Source organism: Vicia villosa, linkage group LG2 (genome assembly GCF_029867415.1).
Source record: "Vicia villosa cultivar HV-30 ecotype Madison, WI linkage group LG2, Vvil1.0, whole genome shotgun sequence".
In the NCBI taxonomy this organism is placed as follows: Eukaryota; Viridiplantae; Streptophyta; class Magnoliopsida; order Fabales; family Fabaceae; genus Vicia; species Vicia villosa.
The window spans coordinates 205,988,231-206,014,055 of NC_081181.1; the positions used below are offsets into that span (position 1 = coordinate 205,988,231).

Here is a 25,825-nt window from a genome sequence, read left to right on the forward strand (position 1 = left end):
TATCAAACGATACAATATTTACACAAAACATGATTATACTCAATATGTACAAATACACACACGAGTTGAGGTTTATTCAAACGATATTAACAAAAAGTATCGATAAGTGCTACAAAAACATATATACAAAATAACTACATTTTGGCACTTATCACTAGTCATTTACTAATGCGATGGACGGAAATATGTTATCAAATTATTATTAACCATAAATAAATATACAAAATAAATTTATAAGTTTAGTAGGCAAACTTCATATAATATTTGTCATATTTTAAATTGAAAAGTAAATGAAGTAAAAGAGGAAAATAAACATAAAAAATAGAATAAATTAATATGTCACACACATGCAAATAAACAATATTTAAAATGGCGTTTATATCTATACTTTCTTCGACAACTTTTAATAATTTCAAACTGTTCATTCAGATGTAACTCTTAAAATGAAAATATTGTTTATGTGAGAAAATAAATTATGTAAGATACACTCCCTTCAAAAGACTATCCTTTACTTTTATTAATAGCATTGCAAAGAAAATGAACAAAGGGAAATAACTCCTTATATGAGTTCAATCCTAGGTAAGTGTTGAGTTGAATTTTATTTTCCTGAATTAATAAATACATTTGATATTCCTTAATATTGATTTTGTGGTCTTGCATTAATGGATGAATGTAATTGAAATTGGTTCTTTGCTAAATCCTTTTGGAAATCCTGAATGCAAAAATTGTAAAGACGACATGATATTAGTTTACAAATGTAAAAGTGAATATTTAAATTGATAAAGTTTGCAAGATAAAATCCCAAAACATACATGAAGCACCTTGCTATTTTGCTACATTGATATGCTCTAGTAATCAAATACTCCATAGTATGCTGAGTCTTGTACCTACCAAAAAAAAAAAAAAACAAATTCAATATAAGAGTGAACATTCATATTGATAAAACTTGTAAGATAAAATTCAAAGACATTAATGAAATATCTTGTTATTTCTCTATTTTCTTTCATTGATATGCTCTAGTAACAAATATTTCAAAGTGTTAGCCTTATGTGAGATGTGTTCATCGAGAAATGTAACAAATATTCAAATGAAGATAAGAGAATGAAAATGAATTGTGAGAATTATATTTGCTTTAAACTATTTTCATATTAAAAAAAGAGAGAAGATTGATAGAGGTTAAGAGAGATTGGTGAAGAGATGTTAAATATAGTTCTTCGTTTTCTGTGTAATCAGATATTAAGAACATTTAGTTCTTCGTTTTATTGAAATCTTGCTTAAAAAAAAAAAGCATTAATTATAGTTATAGTGAGTGAGTAGGTGAGTTGATAAATTTAATGATTTTTTCGGTTATTATAGTAAAGTGTACTATAAAATATAACGTGTGTTACAATGTTGCAAGATAACTATTTGGTATTAATAAATAATTAAAATAAATAATAATAAAACTAATAAAAATAAAAAATACTAATAAAAAATAAAAAATTACTAATAAGATATATAATAATAAATTAATAAAAAATAAATATAAATTAAAATTATGAAATTATAAAGTTAATCTCAATTTTGACTCTAAAATTGTGAAGGAACTTATAAACTCTAATTAATAAGATACCTTAGTTAGAAAAAAATCCACACAAAGTATTCAAATATTGTTAAGAAACAAATAATTTAAAGTTATAAAAAAACTGTAAAAAAAAAAAAAAAGAACTGCTATACAAAAGCTAAAAGACCATTTATTCTATTCTATGAATTGCAACTTCTTAAATATGAGCACAAATATGAGCACTATTCTCTTGTGGGCAAATTGGAAAAATGTGGTGAAAACATGTTACAGTGGAGTAAAAATAACTGCCACAAAATCAGAAATGATATTGATAACCTTCAACGTAAGATTGATAGAGTCCGTTGTCAAGTCAGGTACGAAAATATTAACTACTTCATGGCCCTCAAAAGAATATTGAATTCTCCGTTGGTTAAAGATGACTTGTTTTGGAAACAAAGGGCAAAAGCTCACTGGTACAAGGATGGTGACCTTAATACCTGTTTCTTTCATGCGACAGCTTCGACTAGGAAGAAAATCAACGCTATCAAATCTCTCACAAATAACAATGGGGAGGTCGGTTCCTCGCTGGAAGAGTTGTGCAGAATAGCTCACGATTATTTCTCCGATCTGTTCCAGAAGAAACCAAGTTCTCGCGATACAGTACTGCATGCTCTAAAAACTTCCATCTCTACTGAAGATAATAATTTGTTGATAGAGCCTTTTGTTCTTGAGGAATTTAAAGAAGCGGTTTACTCCATGAAATCTGACAAAAGCCCTGGTCCAGATGGCTACAATCCTGGATTTTATCAACACTTCTGGGATACCTGTGGGGCGGAAATTTTTACGGCTAGCTGCTCGTGGTTAAATAACGGTGTTTTTCCTCCAAGTCTAAATATGACTAATATTACCCTCATTCTGAAAGGAGAGACGCAAACTTCACTGAAAGATTGGAGACCGATAGCTTTGTGCAACGTTCTATATAAGGTGATTGCCAAAGTCCTTGCAAATCGCCTAAAGAAAGTCTTATACAAATGCATCTCAGACAACCAATCGGCTTTCGTCCCTGGTAGATCAATCTTGGATAATGCTATGGCAACCATAGAGGTGGACATCATATGAAGACTAAAACCAAGGTAAGATCGATGAGATAACTCTAAAACTTGATATCAGTAAAGCCTACGACAGGATTGATTGGGATTATCTGAGGGATGTCCTCATCACCATGGGTTTCAGCCAAAAGTGGGTAGGATGGATTATGATGTGTGTGAAAACGGTTGACTATTCGGTGAATTTGAATGGTAACATGGTTGGTCCTATGGTTTCTGGCAGGGGGTTGCGGCAAGGGGACCCCTTATCTCCATATTTATTTATCCTTTGTTTTGAAGGTCTCACATCGCTTATTAAACAAGCAGAATCAAGGGGAGATATTCATGGCATTAAAATTTGCAACAACGCCCCTATCATATCCCATCTTCTTTTCGCCGATGATTGTTTTCTTTTCTTCAAAGCTGCCCCTAATGAAGCAATTACGATGAAGAATATTTTATCCACCTATGAAGAAGGTTCTGGTCAAACTATCAACTTGCAAAAATCTGAACTATTTTGTAGTAGAAATGTTAGGGCTGATGTTGAAGCTGTGTTGGCTGCCACGTTAGGAGTTCAACAAGTGTTAGGAACGGGTAAGTACCTTGGTGTCCCGTCCATAATCGGTAGAATTAAAAAAGCAACATTCAAGTACATAAAAGATAGGATATGGAAAAAGAGCAACTCTTGGAGTAGTAGGTGTCTATCTCAAGCAGGAAGAGAAACTCTTATTAAATTCGTTTTGTAAGCTATCCCTTCTTATATTATGAGTATTTTCTTGTTACCGTCCTCTTTAAGTGATGAAATTAAGAAAATGATGAATTCTTTTTGGTGGGGCATAATCGTGATAGGGCCAAAGGTTTGCATTGGCTTTCTTGGGACAAGCTATCTATGACTAAGAAGAATGGAGGTATGGGTTTTAAGAATCTCAGTGCATTTAACTATGCAATGCTAGGTAAAAAAGCGTGGAGTCATATGACGAAGCCAAACAGTTTAGTTACCAGGTTGTACAAGGCTAGATACTACCCCAATTGTGACTTTCTTGACTCATAAATTGGGCACAATCCGAGTTATGTATGGAGGAGCATCTAGAGTTTGAAATTTGTGGTTCGAGGAGGGTACAAATGGAGTATCGGTTCGGGAGAGAGTATTTTAGCTTGGGGTCAAAATTGGTTACATGATAGTACATTGTTGATGAATCCATGGCCGAATAACCCGGTGATATCCAGGCTGAAAGTTTCAGACTTGATGCATCAAAATGTCAAGCACTGGAATGCTAACCTGATTTATTCTCTTGCATGGGAAGGTTTAGTAGAAATAGTTCTCAATACTCCCTTATTTGGAGTGGTTCAGGAGGATAAAACAGTATGGAAATTAGAAAGGAATGGTGAATATTCAGTGCGCAGTGCTTACCATTTTTGTATAAATGAAGCCATTGACCCATCTCATCTTAGGATTGCTAAGAATTGGGATTTGATTTGGAACATTAAGACCCCTCCAAAGATTAAAAACTTTTTGTGGCGCCTGTGCAGGAACTGTGTGCCAACTAGAATGCGCTTAATAGAAAAAGGTGTTGATTGTCCGCCTAGTTGTGGTATATGTGGGGATCATAATGAGAATAATAATCATTTATTCTTCCAACGCCCGAAGAGTGTAGAGTGTTGGAAAAAATTGGGTCTCTGGCCGGTGTTGCAACAATTACAGAATAATCAAATTACTTGTGCTACTGTTGTATTCTCCTTTTTGCAGGTCGCTAATCAAGAGCAACAAGCCGTATTCTCTACTACCTGTGGAGTATATGGAAATGCAAAAATAATCATGTTTGGAATCAAATTGAAGACTCTCAAGATACTATCTGCAATCGTGCAATAAGTCTGCTTCATGGATGGAGAAGTGCTCAGCATATCAGGAACAACAATATCTTTTAATCTCAAAGTCCTATGGATTCTAAGTGGAGCGAGCCTTCGGCTGGGCGTCTCAAATGCAACATTGACGCATCTTTCTCAAATAACGAGGTTGGTTTAGGTGCTTGTATAAGAGATGATAAAGGTTCCTTTATTACAGCCAGGACCGAGGGGTTTTCTCCCATCACAGAAGTCGTTGTTGGGGAAGCTTTAGGGCTCTTAGCATTGATTAAGTGGGTGCACGAGCTTGGATATGGTAATGTGGATTTTGAGATCGATGCTAAAAGTGTTGTTGTTGATAGTGTTAATAGTCAACAATCTAACTATACAGATTGCGGTGCTATTATTCGGGAGTGTAAACGCTTATTAGGTGAATGTTTTAGGAATCTCATGTGAAGTTCACTAGGAGACAAGCTAATGAAGTTGCTCACGCTTTAACTCGGGCGGCTCCAAATTTTGCTAGCTTCCATAATTTTACTGATGTACCGACATGTATCCAGAACCTTATTACTATTGAAATGAATTAAGAGTTTTACCGTAAAAAAAAAAACTTAAACAAACAAAAAAGATATAACAACATAATTTTAGAGTAAAATTAGAAAAATAAAAAGGTCAGTCCAAAATTCTCTATTTCTTTTATCTATAGTTAATAGGAAGGGGGTATAATAGACTAAATTAATTCTTTCAATTAGCAGATTATTTTTATTTAGTTTCTTATTTCTTTCATCTATGGTTAATAGATTTCTAATTGCAGAGGAAGGGGGTGTAATAGAATAAAGGGTTAATAGTCATTTGCCCACTGCAATAGTAGCGATATTCGGTTTACCCCCCTTTTAAAAAAAAATTTGTTTTACCCCCTGTAATATTTGGGTACCCCCCTAAACGTGTAAAAACCAGGGAGTAAAATCAAAAAAATATATTTTACAGGGGGGTAATTTTCCCTCTTAGGGGGCAAAAGACTTACAATTTTAATATTATAGGGGGGTAAAACAATTTTTTTTTTTAAAAGGGGGGTAAACCGAATATCGCTACTATTGCAGGGGGCAAATGACTATTAACCCTAGAATAAATTAATTGCTTTTAATTAGCGGTTATTTTTATTTAATTTCATGTATTATTTTTTATTTCTCCTTCTTTTTAAACGAGTGATATGTTTTGTAACCTCTACATCTCTATTTTTTTTTACCAAAACAAACTTAACTTCTTTCATTCATAAGGATAAAGTCAATACAGCGAGGAATACTGTTAACATGACTGCGTCGAGGCCAAGAATTGGCCGCCTTTGTGAGACAATGGGCAACCATATTCGCTTGACGCTTAATGAACTTAACCTCAAAGTTCGTGAAATTACAAAGTAAAGATTTAATAGAACGAATAATAAAATTAAATTTAGAATCACCAATGACATTGGAATGAATAGCTTGGACGACTTGAAGAGAATCACCCTCGAAGATAACATTGTCAAGGTGAAGGGTTAAAGCACTTTGGATAGCTTCCTTTAAAGCCAACGCTTCCGCTTCAAGGATAGAAAATGAACCAACATCCCAAGCAACACCTGCTTTAACAAAATTCCCCAAGTTATCTCGGATACACCAACCTCTATTAGTAGTTCCTTGAGTACGATTAAAACCCGCATCAACGTTACATTTAAACCACCCGGAAGGGGGGGGGGGGGGGAAATCCAAGAAAGAATGGAAGAAAGAGACGGCTCTCCATCCTGGGGATTTTGAGCTAACCACCACTCTTGCCACTTGTGAAAAGCTAACCAACCAAGCCTTGACACTTCCTCCTTCTCATTATTCCAAATAAAGTCATTCCTGTTATGCCACAATAACTCAATCATCATAGAAAAGCGCCCCGCTACCTTCCTATCCTCCCTATTACACAAGTTCAGAATAAGAGATCGAATGTCATTACTATGATGAAGGAAGGGTGCTATAATGTCATACAAACCTGATGTTCTCCAACACTCAATAGTCTCAGGACATCCGAAGAACACATGCCAATCATCCTCTTCCTCCTCCCCGCAGAATTGACACATAATAGGACAAGGAACATGGTGTTGTCGTAGTCGGACCCGGGAAGGCAAACAACCCGAACAAATCCGCCATAGAAGGTGTTTTGCACGTGGGGGAGCAATGATAGACCACAAACCATTCCAATTAACCTCAATATTCACCTGACTAGGAGGCTTCTTACTACTTTTCCAAAGGAGATAACCAGAACGAACACTATAATGCCCATCTTTCTCTTCCCTCCACACCAAACGGTCAACAACAACGTCCTCCACTAACGGGACATAAGTAATAGCTTCCGCTCCTGAAAAATCAAACAACTCTCTAATCAACCTAATATTCCACTGTTTGGCATTTGGCAACAACAAATCTTGAACAACCAAATTATAGATACCTTGTTGTTGTGGTCCCGGAACACACCTATCATCTTTTCCCCGAATCCAAGGTTCCTGCATAACCTTAATCTGGCTGCCATCACCTATACTCCACCTACAACTGAGCATAAGAACATCTCTAGCTTTCCAAATACTTCTCCAAACAAAACTAGGATTAGAACCAAGGTTAGCTTCAAAGAAAGATGTATATGGGAAGTACCTTGCTTTGAAGAATCTGGACACTAAAGCTTGCGGGTGACTCATAATAAACCATCCTTGCTTAGCCACCATAGCCATATTAAAAGCTCTAAAATCTCTGAATCCAAGACCTCCATCCTTCTTAGAACAAGCTAAACGATCCCACGCCATCCAACGAATACCCTTACTATTAGAACCTCCACCCCACCAAAAGGCGTTCAACATTCTCTCAATATCATTAATCACTGCTTCAGGCAAAATAAAAATACTCATCACATAAGCCAGGATAGCTTGGAGAACTGATTTAATCATGACTTCTTTACCAGCTTTTGACAAGGACCGACCTTTCCAAGAATTAATACGTTGCCAAATACGGTCTTTGATGAAGGCAAAAGTAGACTTCTTACTCCTCCCTATCATGGAGGGCAACCCTAAATACTTGCCTGTCCCTAAGACATGACGGACACCCATGATATTTGCAAGATCCTCTTGGGCCGGTAAACTCAAATTCCGACTGAAAAAGACTTCGGATTTGGATAGATTGATTTCCTGTCCGGAGGCTGTTGCCTAGATATCTAGAATTCTCATAAGATGAGAAACTTCCTCCACTTCGGCCCTGCAAAAAAGAAAACAGTCGTCAGCAAAAAGCAGGTGGGACACACTAGGTGCCCCTCTGCAAATTTGGATACCATGGATATCTCCATTCGCTAAAGATCCCTTGATGAGGGTTGAGAGACCTTCAGATATGAGAATAAAAAGATAAGGCGACAGTGGGTCTCCTTGCCTAAGTCCTCTCCCTGGTATAATAGGTCCAACAGAGTCCGAGTTAACTAGAACCGAATAGTGAACTAACGTAACACACATCATCATCCAATGTGTCCACTTTTCCGAGAAACCCATCTTCAGCATCATACTTCTTAAGAAGCCCCAATCTACTCTATCAAAAGCCTTACTGATATCAATCTTTAGCGCTAACTGAGCTCTCCTGCCTTGAGTCTTTCTCTTAAGGGAATGAATGATTTCAGATGCTATCATGACATTATGTAAAATAGACCGACCTTCCACAAATGCCGATTGCTCCTCCGAGATACAATTATCTAGTAACGGCTTTAACCTGTTCGCCAATGCTTTAGCAATAATCTTATAAATGACATTACACAGCGATATTGGCCGAAAGTCCTGCATTCTGTTAGGGTGAGTACACTTAGGGATCAAACATATATTGGTATCATTTATGGCTTCGGGAAAATAGCCACGCTGAAGCCACGACAAAGTTGCCTCAAAAATATCATTTCCACAAACCTCCCAAAAATGTTGATAGAAACCGGGATTGAAACCATCAAGCCCAGGAGATTTGTCTGAGTGCATCTCAACCAATGCCGCATATAATTCATTCTTAGTAAGGGGTGAAGTCAGATTAATGTTATTTTCCAAAGATACACACTGCTGAATACCACATAACACTTGGCCATAATCACTGTTGCTACTGCCAGCAAAAAGGTTTTCAAAGTATTTCTTAGCAATATCCCCTAAGCCTTGTGGATCAGTAACCATACTACCATCTTCATGATTCAAACTCACTATTTTTATAAAACTCTTTCTAACAGTCGCCGAAAGATGGAAGAACTTCGTATTCAAGTCTCCGTCTTTTAGCCAGTGCATCTTAGCTCTTTGTCTCCAGTACAAATCTTCACTGAACAAAGCTTTGTTATACTCATGTTGAGCCTCGCGAAAGCGCTCTGTCGAATGCAAATCAGCACCACCTCTATTAGACTCCGTCACTGCCCTATACCGATCCATATCACCTCTCCTATTTCTTCGCAAATGCCGGCTCCAGTTCTCTAGACTTTCAGCACACGTTGAAATGCGCATTACTACATCAGAATGTTCCTTGCAACACCAACCATTACTGACCATCGGTGATATATGATAAGTGCAAATTGTAGCTATTTTTGCATATACTTTTTAGTGCACTTATCGACTTTTTGTTGTTAATTTCAGTTGAATAAACCCAACTTTTATGTAAATACATTTAGTTTGTGTATACTTGTGTTTTTGATTCATTTATGTATCATTTGATAGTTTTCTATTTATTTTGTAGGTATTGAGGCTTTTGGAGCATAGGCAATAACGTGTCGAAGACACGGCTTCAAAACGCGCAATTTTGAGCGACGGAACCAACGAATCATCGAATAAATCTCAAAATAAAATAAAAATAAATCATCAATTTAGTTGATATTCATTCATTATTGAATAGAGCATGGAATAAGCTTTCCAACGCTTCGAACTGGGCGCAAATCGGAGTTACGGTTCTCAAGTTATGGCCGAAACAGTGCAGAATTTTTCTGCTACTGGTGTCACTCGTCGGGCGAAGGATTAGGCTCGCCGGGCGAGCCCGACTGGCCCAAAAATGTGATTTGCTACTGCCTGGAGTCGCCGGGCGAACCATTTTAGTCGCCGGGCGAAGCAGTGTCGGCAGAAAACGCAATAAAGCTGTTGGAAATCATTTTTTCAAGGATGGTTGGATATTTTAGAGCTCCAATCCATCCAATAGCATTTTTTGAGTGGAAAGATGCTAGAAAATACATTGGAGCTGTCAAATGGATGATCCGGGGTTGAATCCTTCATCAATCGGAGCCGACAAACCGGGAGATTTTTGGGTTTTTCTTCTTTTCTTCTCTTTGTGGTTTCATTTGTGGGTTTTGTGTAGATCTACTATGATCTCATGTATATTTGTTGACTATTATGTTATATAAATCTTGCTTTCATATTTTTATGGATTATTGTCTTAGATTATTGCTTTGTGGCTATGTGTTTGAGTTGCTATAGAGATGTAGGGCTCTAATGCTTATCTAGGATGATTTTCTATTAACTTAATTGCAGAGATGGATTAGGTTGATAATCACTTAGTGTCAGTGCTTAATGCGTCTGAGTGGTCGTGTTTGTCTGAGAGATCGACATTTACGGGAAGCTCGGATTTCTCATGTGTTGTTTAGGTGTCTGAGAGATCGACACTTAGATAATGTTGTGGGTTGTGTTGTTGACATGTGGTAATATTGATATGTTACAAGTTGAGTATATTCGGTCAATAAGTTTAAGTTTGTGAAGAGTAGATTATATGCAATACTTGATAGTTTCTTCTCTTTAAAGAATGAATTCTTTTTGTGTTAATATTTACTTTTCCATTTTTTATCTTTAACAAATTCAATCCAAACTTATAACTATGGAAACTGTTGAACGGCAGTTCAATGCACTAGTCCCTGTGGAGACGATAAATTCCCGGATAAATATTTCCAAAACTTTTGTTGCTTGCCGCTTTACCACCTCAACAAAATGGCGCCGTTGCCGGGGATTGGTGTTTTATTGAATTTGCATTGCAATAGTTTCTTTGGTTTGGAGTTTTGTATATATTGAACATATTGTATATTCTTACTTGTCTATATTTGTGTATATGTTTACTATACTTTCACATGTTTTTTATACTTGTACATTTGTTATATTATTGTTTGTTTTCCTTTCACGTTTGCTTGTGTGTGGTTAGGAATAGCCGGACGGAAGTAACTTGAAGGAACGTTCTTAAATAACAGGCGTCGAGCTAACGACGTAAAACAAGCGCTTGTTGGGAGGCACCCCAACGTTTGTAAATTGTTTATAATTTTTTCTTTAGTTTTTGATTGTTTGTGTTCAAAGTTTGGCTCGATAGCTTGAGGTCGCAATTGATGATTTATCAAGTTTGATCGTTGCGACTTGCGGATGTATGGTAATGATAGAGTTAACATTTTGTACACGTTCGAGGTATGTGTTTATCACTTTCTAGATTGTAGCATATTCATGATACTTAGGCTTTTTGCAACTTGTATGCCATTCATTCTTTCGTATACTTGTTCATTTGTGAATCACTTTAGTTCCCAACCTTTTTGTGAGGAAGCTTTCCATTGTTTACATATGCGGGAGACCACAATTCTTGTTTTAACTAGATGTTATTATGTTTAATCTTTTGTTTGTATTGACTTTGTGAAAGCATGAAAATGATCAAGGCATTTTGTTTGAATTTGAGCACAACTACCTTAGCCATATTGTCATTTCACCTTGTGAGTGTGTGATCTTTTGTTAACCCCCTTTGAGCTTTTTGTCATTATCCATTTCGCTTTTTGAACTTGAGAATTAGTTCGCTTTTTGGTGGATTTTGATTGTTGTTTTTTCTTGAACCCTCAACCTTTTGTTGTTGTATGAGTTTTTACCTTGCCTTAGTAAGTGGGAGTATTCATTGTATAACGTTGGTTGAATTCAAGTTGGGGAGAGCATTGATTATGTGCTTATTTGGTTGGTTGAGTATGTGTTGAGGAAAGGAAAAAGAAAAAAAGAAAGAAAGAAAAAGAAAGAAAGAAAAAGAAAGAAAGAGAAAAATAGAAAAAGAAAGAAAAAAGAAAAAAGAGGAAAAGCTTTGAAAAATAGTAAGACAAAAAGAGTATGGAATAAATTGTGCTAATAAGTTTTCTGTTTGGTGTGAAACTTGTGATGATGAAGAAGTGTGATTTAAATTATATTGTGTGAAACTTTGTGGAAGTAATTACTCCCTTAGTTTTAGGCAAATTTTTGTTTCATTTAGCTTTAGGACTTATCACTTGTTTGTTTACTGAGCCGCATTACAACCTTGAAAAGCCCTTGTGATTTATGTTTTCATGTGTCAATGTGAATTTTTGAGATAAATGCATAATTTTGTCTATTGTTTGCAAGATTGTTGGATGAGTGAAAATTCTTCATTTTGTGTTTTTCATCTACCGATGATTCTTTTTGCTAGGTATGATTCATATGTGAACTTGCATTGTTTTAGAATGTTTGGCATAAATTTTGTATTTAGCATTGGTTTCATGTTTTTATGTTATCATCAAAGTAGTGGTAAGTAGTATACTTTGTGTGTACCGTTTTTGATTGAGCCATACATTTGTTTCCTTCTTTAAAACTTGTCGTTTCGTGATTCTTTGATTGACATTTTTGTCATTTCGAGTTGTTTAGTTTTGTTTGAGGACAAACTTTCTTTTGAGTGAGATTTGTTTGTTTCTTGTTTGAGGACAAACAAGTTCAAGTTGGGGAGAGTTTGATAAGTGCAAATTGTAGCTATTTTTGCATATACTTTTTAGTGCACTTATCGACTTTTTGTTGTTAATTTCAGTTGAATAAACCCAACTTTTATGTAAATACATTTAGTTTGTGTATACTTGTGTTTTTGATTCATTTATGTATCATTTGATAGTTTTCTATTTATTTTGTAGGTATTGAGGCTTTTGGAGCATAGGCAATAACGTGTCGAAGACACGGCTTCAAAACGCGCAATTTTGAGCGACGGAACCAACGAATCATCGAATAAATCTCAAAATAAAATAAAAATAAATCATAAATTTAGTTGATATTCATTCATTATTGAATAGAGCATGGAATAAGCTTTCCAACGCTTCGAACTGGGCGCAAATCGGAGTTACGGTTCTCAAGTTATGGCCGAAACAGTGCAGAATTTTTCTGCTACTGGTGTCACTCGCCGGGCGAAGGATTAGGCTCGCCGGGCGAGCCCGACTGGCCCAAAAATGTGATTTGCTACTGCCTGGAGTCGCCGGGCGAACCATTTTAGTCGCCGGGCGAAGCAGTGTCGGCAGAAAACGCAATAAAGCTGTTGGAAATCATTTTTTCAAGGATGGTTGGATATTTTAGAGCTCCAATCCATCCAATAGCATTTTTTGAGTGGAAAGATGCTAGAAAATACATTGGAGCTGTCAAATGGATGATCCGGGGTTGAATCCTTCATCAATCGGAGCCGACAAACCGGGAGATTTTTGGGTTTTTCTTCTTTTCTTCTCTTTGTGGTTTCATTTGTGAGTTTTGTGTAGATCTACTATGATCTCATGTATATTTGTTGACTATTATGTTATATAAATCTTGCTTTCATATTTTTATGGATTATTGTCTTAGATTATTGCTTTGTGGCTATGTGTTTGAGTTGCTATAGAGATGTAGGGCTCTAATGCTTATCTAGGATGATTTTCTATTAACTTAATTGCAGAGATGGATTAGGTTGATAATCACTTAGTGTCAGTGCTTAATGCGTCTGAGTGGTCGTGTTTGTCTGAGAGATCGACATTTACGGGAAGCTCGGATTTCTCATGTGTTGTTTAGGTGTCTGAGAGATCGACACTTAGATAATGTTGTGGGTTGTGTTGTTGACATGTGGTAATATTGATATGTTACAAGTTGAGTATATTCGGTCAATAAGTTTAAGTTTGTGAAGAGTAGATTATATGCAATACTTGATAGTTTCTTCTCTTTAAAGAATGAATTCTTTTTGTGTTAATATTTACTTTTCCATTTTTTATCTTTAACAAATTCAATCCAAACTTATAACTATGGAAACTGTTGAACGGCAGTTCAATGCACTAGTCCCTGTGGAGACGATAAATTCCCGGATAAATATTTCCAAAACTTTTGTTGCTTGCCGCTTTACCACCTCAACAATATACCATCTTCATGTAGCCAACTGTTTTCGAAACGAAATTGAAAGCTCCTGCTAGCTTGCTGAATCGGATCACAATCTAAAAGGATTGGGCTATGATTGGAATGAGATGCGATAAGATTAGTTAGCTTAGCATGTGGAAAAGTCGCCAACCAATAAGAGTTGGCAAGAGCCCTGTCAAGTATTTCTTCAATCATATGGTCGGTGCCTCGACTCTTCACCCAAGTGAATTGGTAGCCTTCAAGCGAAATATCGGATAGATTACAATCACTCACGGCTTGACGAAAACCCGAGCAGAGCCAATTAGGGTGGGGGAGTCTACCATTTTTATCCTGCTGGGAAAGGAGATCGTTGAAATCTCCAATAACACACCACGGTAAGCTTGACATGTAACGAATTTCTCGTAAAAGGTCCAAGGCCAATTTCCTACGACTTCTTTCTGGATAACCATAATAACAAGTAAGTATCCATGCACTATTGTCTTTATCAGTGACAATAACATTCACAAAATTTCTTGTGTAGTTTATGATGCTGCAACTATCGGTATTTTTCCATAGAACGGCGATCCCGCCACTTCTTCCTTCAACATCCACAGACAAACATGCGTCAAAATTCAGCATAACCCGAATGTTTTCTAACTTCCGAGAATTCGACAGAGTCTCCGCTAGAAAGATAACATCGGGCCGGTGCTGCTGAGCCAATTTTTTCAGGTTAGGAATTGCACTCGGGCTGCTCAAACCCCGACAATTCCAACTGAGAATTCTCATTATTCTCGGCAGTCATGGCTGCCAGGACTTGCCGATAAAAAATGCTGCTGGTCTTTCTGAGGTGCTGCTTCTTTCTCAACTATATCGTCTCTTCAACGTTTCTTTTCCAACTGCAGTATTTCGGAAGTGGTGCTGCTCAATGAAGTTGAGGGATTGGTTGCACTGTTATGACCAACAGAGAGACAGTGAGGGATAATGGCTTTAACTCTACGATGCAGGCTTGAGTTGGATTGTTTGGCGTGTGTTTTTTTTTTTATGGAAGCATTAGTTTTTACGGGTCCAAGCAAAGGGTTGAGGTTCTGCATGTTTTGGTTAGGGACTGCATGAGGTTCTGAAAGGAGATTTTGAGTAGTTAATGCAGGGGCCGACAATTTGGAATCCTTATTTTGGTGGGCTACCAGGTGAGTTGAAGAAGGGATAAGGTTGGTATTAATGGCTGCTTGGATAGGGGACAGATTTGCATGAGGTATAACGTAGGGTACTGTTTGGTTAAATGCAAGGGGTCCATCGGAAAAATTACGGGTAGGAGCAATAGGTTAAATGTAAGGGGAAACATGTGGGCCCGGTTTTGCAGGTCCATGTTGGCTGTCGCGAATTGTAAGGGAAAGCAAGGTATCAATTGTTGGCTGCTATCATAATTGTCGGTCAACGATTTGAATTGGGATTGGGTAGGAAATAAATGCTGCTGATTGCATGTATGGCCGCAGTTAACCACTAATGAATGCTCATTATGGCTAATGATTGGATTGCCTCTAGCAGTGAATGTGAATGATTCTCCCCTGGAGAAATCTGTTGCGCCACTCTCTCCTCTCGGAGACTGAGTTTCACGTGCTGGAGGATTGTAATCAACACCGGATTTCTGCACTTCTCCCCCATCATCTTCTTTCAACCAACGAGAGCTACCACCCACGAACCTCCTATTTTCTGCCCGGATTTCCGCCGACCACCCCCTTAAACCTGTATCTTCAGTCATAGCAAATCGAACCGCGCATCTATATTCTGAATGTCCAAGGACACCGCAAACAAAGCAAAATAGACTAAGCTTCTCATATTTAAAGATAACGTTGCACCATTCTCCACCCTTATTCTTCACTCTAGTGGACTTCTTTAATGGTTTCCGAACGTCAATCTTCACCCTTATCCGCATGTATTGTCGCCAGAAAGCAGAGTTGTTGTTCTTGTCATATTCAACATAAGTACCAATAAAGTTCGCCATTGTTACTCCGATTTTCTCTAACATAAAGCCAGCAGGAAGATTGTGGACTTGCACCCAGAAGTCGACATGATATAACGGTATATTTTCGATCTGCACCCCCAATTGCACCTGATCCAAGATTAATAGATGGCTATCATAAGTCCACGGCCCACCCTTCTGCATTGCTTCCATGTCCAACCTATGATTGAATTGAAAAAGAAAGCGCCCCTCTATAGCCTCCTTAATCGTAACTTGGTGGACTGGTCTCCATATATCCGCCATGCGAGCCTTCATAGGTTTTACGTGAATCGGTCAATCACTTAGAAATCTGCCTATTAGACAGAATTTCAGATTTTCCACACTTCCTTCTTCACTTTCAACATCAAAACAGAATCCTTCCTCCTCTCCTTCATCATGTAACGACAAACCCTCCATGTTAGGATCCACAAACGTAGCCGCCATCGAACAACTGTGTTGTAGAAAGAACACCAATCGGACTTAGCAAAACGGAAACTATTGGATTCTAGTAACCAGAAGTAAAAAAAAAACTCAGGCTTCTCAAAAAACACCATCTACATCTCTATTTTAACTATCAAATAGGTAATTATATGGAGAGGTTATTTGTATTTATAACTGTCGAATATATTTACAATTAAGCTTATACAATAAGCTTGTCATTTTTCTAATTGTCCAGCAGTTATGTATGCCAACACAAATATGGTTTTTCGAAGTTAGAGTGGATTTTTTTTTGAACAGATCATATAACCTATTGATTATTGGTATGTAAATTCACAATAACGGTACGGATTAACGGAAATAAAATTTTGTTTATAATGAATTTTTTTTATAAATATTAAAGTAAAAAATACAATTAATTTTTTGATCATGCTACATAATACAGATCATAATACAAGCAAAGTAAAAATATATATTTATATTCTAAATGAATTAGGATGCTAACTACCGAGACACATTTTCATTATAAAATCAAAAACAAATAAAATTAATATATTTATATGTTTTTTTTCTCATACTTCTAAATATTGAGTATCATCATTTTAAAACAAATTTTTATGAATGATCACCATGAGAAGTTAAGTGCTCTTCAAAGTGAAATAAAGAGAATATGAGAAAAAGATAAAGGGAAATTCTTAATACATTTTAGGTATTACTAAGATGTCTTGTGGAAATTCAGTTATGTCTTAAGATTTTGGAGATATATCTCTAGACGTATTAAAATTCAACATATTTTTGAATCATATCCTAAATCAATGGAAATAATGCGTTACGGAGATATATTTCCGAAACAATCTAACATTTAACAATTAAAACATGTGTCCAAAAATACATCTCTAAGAGACATTTTTGGAATTGCACATGATGCTTTTCAAGTATATACGGTGAGTTAAAAAATTCCCAAAAGATAATCTTTGTATTTCCCCTGGCCCACAACCATCCCTTGACCCGTAACCAGTGTATCTTTTTTATTGTATTGATCTAGGAATTTCATAGCAACGTCATAATAGAATCACAACAACGTCATATTCAGCATCAAAATATAACATGTCATAGAAAACAACACAATACAATTCAATCTCATAAACAAATATGTATTTGAATCATACACCAAAGACATCATATGACTCAATTATATTATAGGCATACGCTTCAGCTTTCCAACACTTCGAACGGCGCATCAAACGGAGTCCTGAAGCTCCAGTTATAACATTTTAAAGAAAATGGTACAAACTACTCCCCTTGACCTCGCCCAGAGCTCTATGAGCGCTCTGCTCGCCCGACAAATTTGCGAATTTCGCAACTCCACTCTAGAGTAATAAATTCCTTTTTGATATCAATTCTAGTTGTCTTGTTCCTACCAAAGGATTTCTTGTCCAACAATTTGATTGTCTCATATGTGATCCCTATGCATTCAGATATACTCATGCCTCGTATGAATCCTCTCTAGTGCTTATTGACTATTTTGGAGTCAATCTAATAAGCTTATCAACTATAATTTTAGTGATAATGTTAACCTAAAAATTTGCCAATACTATAGGTCTAAAGTTCTCTATGGTATATTCTCCATGGAATGTAGGTATTAACATAATATTGATAGAGTTTAAATTGGGTAGGATCCAATTTTGTCTAAAGAATTGTGTGAATTGGGTAGGATCCCTTACTATATCCCATAATTTTGGTAAAAGCAACCACCAATGCCATATTTCAACCATATTTCGTTACAAACACGTCTATGAAGTCTGTCTGCTGTTTAATTTCTATCTTTTCTATCATTTTCAAAATATAAAAGTTGTTATTAGTATTAGTATGAACGTGAATGAGTTGATTATCATTAGTCTATTTTTTAGTTAAAAAATATAAAAAGTTAAATTAATTTTTAATTAAATGTATGAATCACGTTATCATGACCATTGAATTGGCTAAAGCATAGGCCCCATTTTTATTTTGTTGATGTATCCCATCATGTATACATCAATTTACAAAAATATCTTTATTCAATACAAAAGAAAATCAATGAACATTTTTCTCGTGCAATTTTTCTCATATATCTAATCAAATTTTCATCCTTGACTTTTTATTCATATATTTATTTATATATTGGATGCATATCACCCTTTTGAAAAGCAACAACAACAACATAAGAAAAAAAATGGAGAGCCAAGAACATCTCAAAAAATCCAAATTAAGTTATCAAAATAGACTCAAAAGAATCATGGGAACATTATATCTCTTATGCTACCAAGCAAAATTACCCTGTGAGTCTCCTTTATTTATTTAACTTCAATCACTTTGCATTTAATTTTTACCATAATTAATTTTTTATGTTACTTAATTTTTTTTTGTAGGTTGTGGTTCATTTCTCTGCTTTTTGGTGTGTGCCATCTATAATTATGAATCCTTTCTTTCAAAAGCTTGCATCCAACTATCAAGATGTTTTGTTTCTGACATTGGATGTGGATGAGGTTAAGGTAATTAATTAATTAATTTAATCAAGCACAAACTCATATTAAATTGTTGAAAAATTCAAAATTAATGCTTGATTTGGTTCTATATGCAAGTTGAATATAAAAAAAAGTGTCCATACAAATCAATTCAAAGTGTTTGTATTCTGATTCCAAACACCATTATGTATCACATGTTCTTTGTTTGCAATTGCATATACTATATATTCTTCAATAAAAATATTCATATGTGCTTAACTTTTAACAATGGAACTTTACCTCATAATATATGCAATGAACCTCTTTTTGAGATTATCTTTATGTTTTATTTTTGTCTTATTTGCATTGTGAACAAACCTGAAATTTGCATTTATAATATTATTATAAGGTCAAGATAATTTCTAACCATTTTTTCTTTTAATATATTTGTTGTGCTATCTATATTCAGGAAATTTCCTCTAAGATGGAAATTAAAGCTATACCTACCTTTCTGTTATTGAGTGGTGGAACTCCTGTGGACAAAATTGTTGGTGCAAATCCTAATGAAATAAAGAGAAGAGTTGATCATTTTATTCAATCAAATCCATCCAACATAGCTATTGTGGAAAAATTGAAATGACTAAGGAGAATGGCCTAGAACTATAGTACTGGTTGTTGTTGTGTGTGTGATTGAGATTGAGTATTTTATTGTGTATTTATTTTGATTTCATTATCATCAAGTGTTTCTCAATTAATGAGCCCTATCTTTAACAACTGTCATGTTTTTAGTTGGTGAGTTATAATTATTTTGTTTGATGTTAGTGTGTATAGATTAAGAAAAGAATTTAATTTGTGTGCATTATCAGTATAATTTTTGTAAATTTCATTATGTAAATATTTGTAGAAATATTATAAGAACAATATAATTGAGGAGTATGTTTTTAATATTACTTCAAAATAATTAGAGTATAATGACTATAATGTATCAATGTTGTTATATCTAATAGACTTAATCACACATGGTCAATTCTTCCATTGATAAGTAATTCGTTAACACATCTTTTAACTGACGCGTAAAAAGAATGTATAGTGTAGTTATCAATTTAATATTTAAATTCTCTTTAGTGAAACATCGATCTTTTTAAGGTGTTTTGTTCAGTTATATTGAGCAAAATTATAAGCAATATCGTTGACTAGTTTATTGTTACAAAATAATTTTATAGGACTTTTCATTACTATAAAATATATTTTTGTAACATGTTATTACCTTGTCTATTCAATCAACCGAAGTAATATGTGATTTTTTTGCATTTGAATTTTTTTTTTTTATTAAAAGATATTTTACTATGGTCTTTAATAACATCCGTGATAAAAAGTAGGAAAGTCAATTTTAACCACGGTTGGAATTTCAACCGTGATGAAAAATAGTCTCTAATCATGGGTTCAAATCTCAACACACACATTTTTTGGTTTTTACATATTCTCATGACACTTTTCACCATGTTTTGAATTCCAATTAAAAGTGACATCTGGTCATGAGTTCGAATCTCAGCACCAACATTTTTTTATTTTTACTTATTTTTAAACCACTTTTCACCACGGTTGGAATTTCAACCGTGTTGAAAAGTGGCGTTTTCTTAATTTTTTTAAAAGATATATAACGCTCTTATTCATACACTTTTGCCCTAGACGTACTTAGAGCTTCATCTTATGCGTTTAAACTTCTTCTATTTGCGAAACATTATTTCCCTACTAAACCAAACTTGAAAACACCATTTCTTCCATAAAGAAAACACAAAAACATTTATTTCATTAACGGGTTTCAGTATTCCATCATCTCTTCTCCAAATTGAACGACTCATGGAAAGCATGGATTTAACTTAGCAACGATAGTTGTTGTTGTGTTAGTTAAAATGTTCTCCTTTAACAATTCTATTTATTTATTTTGTTATTATTGTTGTTCTTGTTCTTATTATTGTTGTTGTTTTTATTGTTATTCTCGTTGTTGTTATTGTTATTGCTATTGTTCTTGTTGTTGTTATTGTTGTAGTTGTTGTCGTCGTTCTTGTTCTTGTTTTTGTTGTTCTTGTCATTGTTCTTGCTGTTGTGTTAAAAATGATAAATATTATTGTGATGAAAGTTATCAATGTAGTCAGGCAACACATGTGGCAAAAAAGAAAAATCCTGACTAACATTTCACCACAATTATTTATTACAACTGTTGTTATATATAACACGATTTCCAATTTATTATCAAGGCCAATAAGCCATGGTTGTAAATAGCCTACTCAGAATCACACGCTAAGTTACCACGGCTGCTCAACCATGATTATATGGCTTTCACAACCGTGATTATATGTATTTTTCGTAGCAGTGTTAACACTTTATCTTTAATCTTTTAGGACAAGTTTCATCCACAATGCCTTACAAATTTCTAGTGTTGCAGCCAGAACTTACTAAGACACACTTTGATAATACTACGATTTTATTCCAACAATAATGGTTCTTTTCTGATGTGGAAGGTCAAACATTGTTGCAACCACAGAGCATACTAAGAACTTTATTATAAGTATAACACCGTAGTATCCCAGAGCTTACACAGTGTTGTGATACCACTATTGAGAAATGACCTCCATAAGTTCCCTCCTCCGTAAATTTAATAGGCACTGGCGGAAACCTGAAATATAAAGTTAACGACACAAGGAAATTTTAGCTTGGAAAACCTTCTCAATGTGAGAAAGGGAAAAACCACGGGACCTCAGGCCTCGTAAACTTCCACAATAATGATAATGGAAATACAACAACTTCAACCTTAGGTGGATCTCACTACAATGTATCTCTTAATTTAGAAAAAACACTCTCACAAATTGGCTCACTAATTTTCTCACAAAGAAACTCTCTATGTGAATCATTTTTCTCTCTTGAGCAAGGCTCTCTTTCTCTCTTGCTTGTTGTTCTTCTCTTGTGTGTTGTGATTTGAATGCTTTGCTTATGGTCCTATTTATAGGAGAAGCAAGTCAAATGTGCCTTACATGTATGAAGACACTTGTTATTTATCTTCCATACAAAACACCAAGTGTCCTTTACAAACCGTGCACCATTTCAATTGTTCTTTGAAACGTATGCCCAATACCAAGTGTTCTTTGCTAAGCATGCATCACACCATGTGTTCACTATACACCTTACTAGTCATCACATGCAACCTTCCATTTTGTCAAATATATGTTGTCCATGTGACAATGATTGGACCCCTTACTATGCACATATGTGATAATGCTCAAAACAGTAAAGGTGCATTCAAGCCCACAGAGAAACTTCAAAACACGCTGTTGTACCCCAAAATTTGCCCTCATATAATTATAAATGTCATTTTATTTCAATTAAGTGACATGGCACATTTGGTAAGAATTTGAGGGTAAATGGTACAAGAGCGAGAGGTCCCGGGTTCGAATCCGACTCCTAACATTTTTCCCTTTTTATTTTCTAACTTTATTTTATTAATATTTTATTCAAAAAATCACAAAAATAATATTTTTATATTAATTTTCGTTTTTTTTTATTTATTTAAAGCATTTTTAGAAATTATTAATTTTTTACTTTATGTTTTTTTCATCACAAAAATATCAAAAAATACCAAAAAGATTTGATTCCTTCATTTAGTTTTCAATCTTGATATTATTAATATAATCTGTTAATTGTGACACACAATCGGAACAAATAAAAGTGATTTAATTGCTTGTTAAATAATTTTATTTTATTTCTCTTTTTGTTGATCTAAAAATCAATATAAATAGAGCATATTCTAACCCTTAAAAAAAAACAAGTTCACTAACCCTATTCTCAACACAACCTTACACGGCTAAACTTCACACAACAACTCGCCGAATTCTCACTCACGTATAAAAAACCAAACCTTCACAAACCATACACAAATTACCTGCAAAAATATTCATTCAAACACATCATCACAAGCTCTCATCAGTGTTCTTTCAAAACAAAAACAAAAAATAATAAGAGGCAAATTGTTATCGCCAGCTCGCCGCTAATTGTATAACTATTATCTGGTTTGTTGATTTTGTTGCAGGTTGTAGTTAAAAAAGGCATAAGTGAAAAAGAGAAGAGCTGGAAGTTGCTACAGATCGAGACCATGCATCCGACGTGACGGACGAAACCACACAGCCAGACCCGATCGGAGCTCCGGTCACACTCAATCGTCGCCCCGACCACCGCACCTTCAACCAGCCACGCACCAATGCCGACACCCCACCAATAACCTTCGTGCCTCCATGAAACAACGTCGGTAACCATCTTTTCTTTCGCATTTTAGTTTTGATGTTTGTGTACTTTTGTTGAAAGGGTGAATATTATTGATTTGTGAATCTAAAAGGTGTGTTGATTGAGAAGTAATGGTTTGAACTTTTTCTTGATTTTCATGGAGAATGAACGGATGAGAGAGATCCAAAATTTGTGTTTGTTTTGCCTCTGAGTCTCTCATGGCTGTTGTGTTCAGATGCATTTAGTTTTTTTTCTCTCAAAATAATTGCCATGTGTCGCTAATTGAATGGTTAGAATATTTTGTGGCAAAGTCAAAGTTTTGATTTATTATTTATTCATTTCTATGTTAGAAAAAATAAATAAAAAAAAAAACGTGAAAAGGGAAGAAAAATGTTCTTTCCATAAATTTGTTTTTACTGATGTATAACTATTATTCATTATTTCTATAAAAAATGTTTCATTCTTTTTAAACTTTAAAAAAAAAACAAACATGAAAAACACTTTTTGTACGTTAGTTTATTTAGATTTTTTTTTTTTATGATTTAAGTTAATTGTTACCTTTTTTTTTTTATCAAGCTAATTTTGTTTAATGTCATCATCGAAAAATTCAAGAAAATACTAGAGAACCTTATTCATTTTAGGTATTAAAAAACAAAAAAAAATATTTTAATTAGTTTTTTTTTCTTTTAGAAATTAATATGTTTAATTTTATATTTTCTTTGGTTAATCATCGTTAATATTTGTAAATATTTCTTACCATTTATCATGCATCATTTTATTTATATTTATACTAACATTTTCCTTTGATTGCGAGGTGCTATCTTGAGGGACTTGCTATTTAGTGAACATTCGCAAGTTCTATTTTATTTCGTATATATTAACCTTCTTACTTCCCACATTTTTTACCAATTTTTATGTAACTGTTTCTGGTTTGTAATAGTAACTAGGATTTAATTCTCGCACATTTATTTTCCGCACCCCCGTTTTGGTTTTGTAATCCCCTAATCCCGAAGCCATGTAATAGCGTAGGATTTACTTTCTGCACTTTATTTTCCCATTATTATTATTTGTTTAGATGTATGCTTAGGATTGTATGGCAAGATACTTAAAATCGATCGCTAGCTAACCTTTAACTCAAAGATAAATAAAATAACCGAATACAACACACTTGCACTCACTCACCTCTAGGGTACTCCCCTCTTGGTTGCCTTACGAACAATACTGGTCGTGTCCCTCGAATGTAGAGGTATCTTAGCAAAACGATGACCCTCGAATAAAATCATCATAAAAGATCATAGTCCCACGATGTCCCTTAAGGTTGCTTTCGGTAAATGATCTCGTCCCTCGAAGAATGATGATAGTCCCGCTAAGATGCTAAGGTTCCTCTACTTGTTGCCTTCAACGACCATACGATGACCCTTCGATGACCCGCACATCCAATGTATAGGACTACCTACCCTCAAATGGTATGGATAGTACTATCGCCCAAGGAAAACTTTAAAGTATGGGAAAGACTTTACGAACTAGGGTAGGAACTCTTAAGTGCTTGCTCACAACAAACCAAATCAAACGCTTTTCACACCATGTTTTCTAACATTGTCTTTTCAGAGATTCTCAAAATCAAACTGTTTTTCCAAACACACACGCCACCTTTTTTCAAACATTTCAAACAAAAGTGAGCCAAGCAACTAAGAGCCCGTAGATAACTACGGATGAAAAGGGTGCTTACACCTTCCCTTTTCATAACCTACCCCCCGAACTCAATCTCTTTTCAAAAAAGGTCTTTCCTGTTCTTTTATACCTTTCCTAATTGGATAAAATAAAAGTCGGTGGCGACTCTTGCTCACCGCAACATTGTTGCTTATAAAAAGTAAAAGTCAGTTCACCGTATTACAGAACTGGCGACTCTGCTGGGGAGTCTTTAAGAGGGGTTTACCTTAGGGCTTAGATCACTAATTTGTTTGTTTGATTGTTTTAATTATCATGGTTGCTTGGGTTTTGTGGAAGATGAATTCTATACCCGGATTCGAGTGCACTTTAAGATAGGAGCGGCATAGTCATGGAGACCTCCCTTGTGCATGCTTGGGATTGGTCAAAATGAAGTTCGCGCTTGAGTTAGGCCTCCATTGGTTATTGTGTACCTCTTTTGCATGAGAGAGGTTTACGCATGTATCTTTGGGTGCGTCGGAGCTCAAGGACCTTTAGTCACCTTTAACCCATCCTGACTTTTAGGATCGTAGTGGGAGGGCTATTCTTGATGCATGTCAAGTTATGGTCGCGACCCGATACTACAACTCAGATAGGTTTCTTCTTAAAGTATCATTGCGTGGTATGCATGTACCATGTTCGAGGGTGCTTTAGAGGGGCTGACAATTCTGAGTAACTGGTAGAACCTGTTGCTGATTTCATCCTTATCCTTAGAAGTACCTATTGGGGAAGGGTAATCACCTGGTCATACTCCATGCAAGCTGTAAACCTAAGGACTCTTGTGTGACATGTTTGTTATCTAACCACTTGATCTCCTTGCAGGTTTTGTTTGTAGGACTTACTTGTCCGTACTACCCTTTGCTTTTACATAATATGCTGACTAACCTTTTCAGGGATCTTTGGTATTTAGGATGCATAATTCCCAGGTACTGTTATGGAAGGACTATCAAGAGCCTTAATTCATATCAAGGGGCAAGAGGATTTATTTTCCTCTAGCCATATGCCTTCAAACTCAAAGGCACAGTTCCTAAAGGGGCAAGTGGATTCATTTTCCTCTAGGCAGATGCTTTCAAACTCAAGGGTACAGTTCCTATCAAGGGGCAAGAGGATTTATTTTCCTTTAGCCATATGCCTTCAAATTCAAAAGTACCGTACCCCGAATCAGAGGCTATGACCCACTGGATATGGTGAGCCTGATTCTTAAAGAAGGACGTTCAAAGACGGAAGTCGAAGTTCTTCAACAAAGCTGCAACTACATGTCAATGTTGCAAATTGGGTTCCAAAAAGATCCTTGAAATCATTGCATATACATTTGCATACATA

The 25,825-nt window shown here is 35.3% G+C and overlaps 2 protein-coding genes across 2 annotated transcripts; one reads left to right on the forward strand and one right to left on the reverse strand.

The window, feature by feature from the left end:
* Positions 1-13,606: 13,606 nt before the first annotated feature.
* Positions 13,607-14,386, reverse strand: LOC131651153 (uncharacterized). The gene has a single exon (XM_058920823.1). It carries the CDS (start codon positions 14,384-14,386, stop codon positions 13,607-13,609), a length of 780 nt encoding a protein of 259 aa, XP_058776806.1.
* Positions 14,387-18,234: 3,848 nt separating this feature from the next.
* On the forward strand, positions 18,235-19,341 carry LOC131648039 (thioredoxin-like protein CXXS1). The gene is given in 4 exon segments (XM_058917838.1): positions 18,235-18,282; positions 18,284-18,355; positions 18,446-18,568; positions 18,990-19,341. Coding segments are annotated over 4 exon segments (399 nt in total). The 5' UTR covers positions 18,235-18,249; the 3' UTR covers positions 19,161-19,341.
* The last annotated feature ends 6,484 nt before the right edge of the window (positions 19,342-25,825 follow it).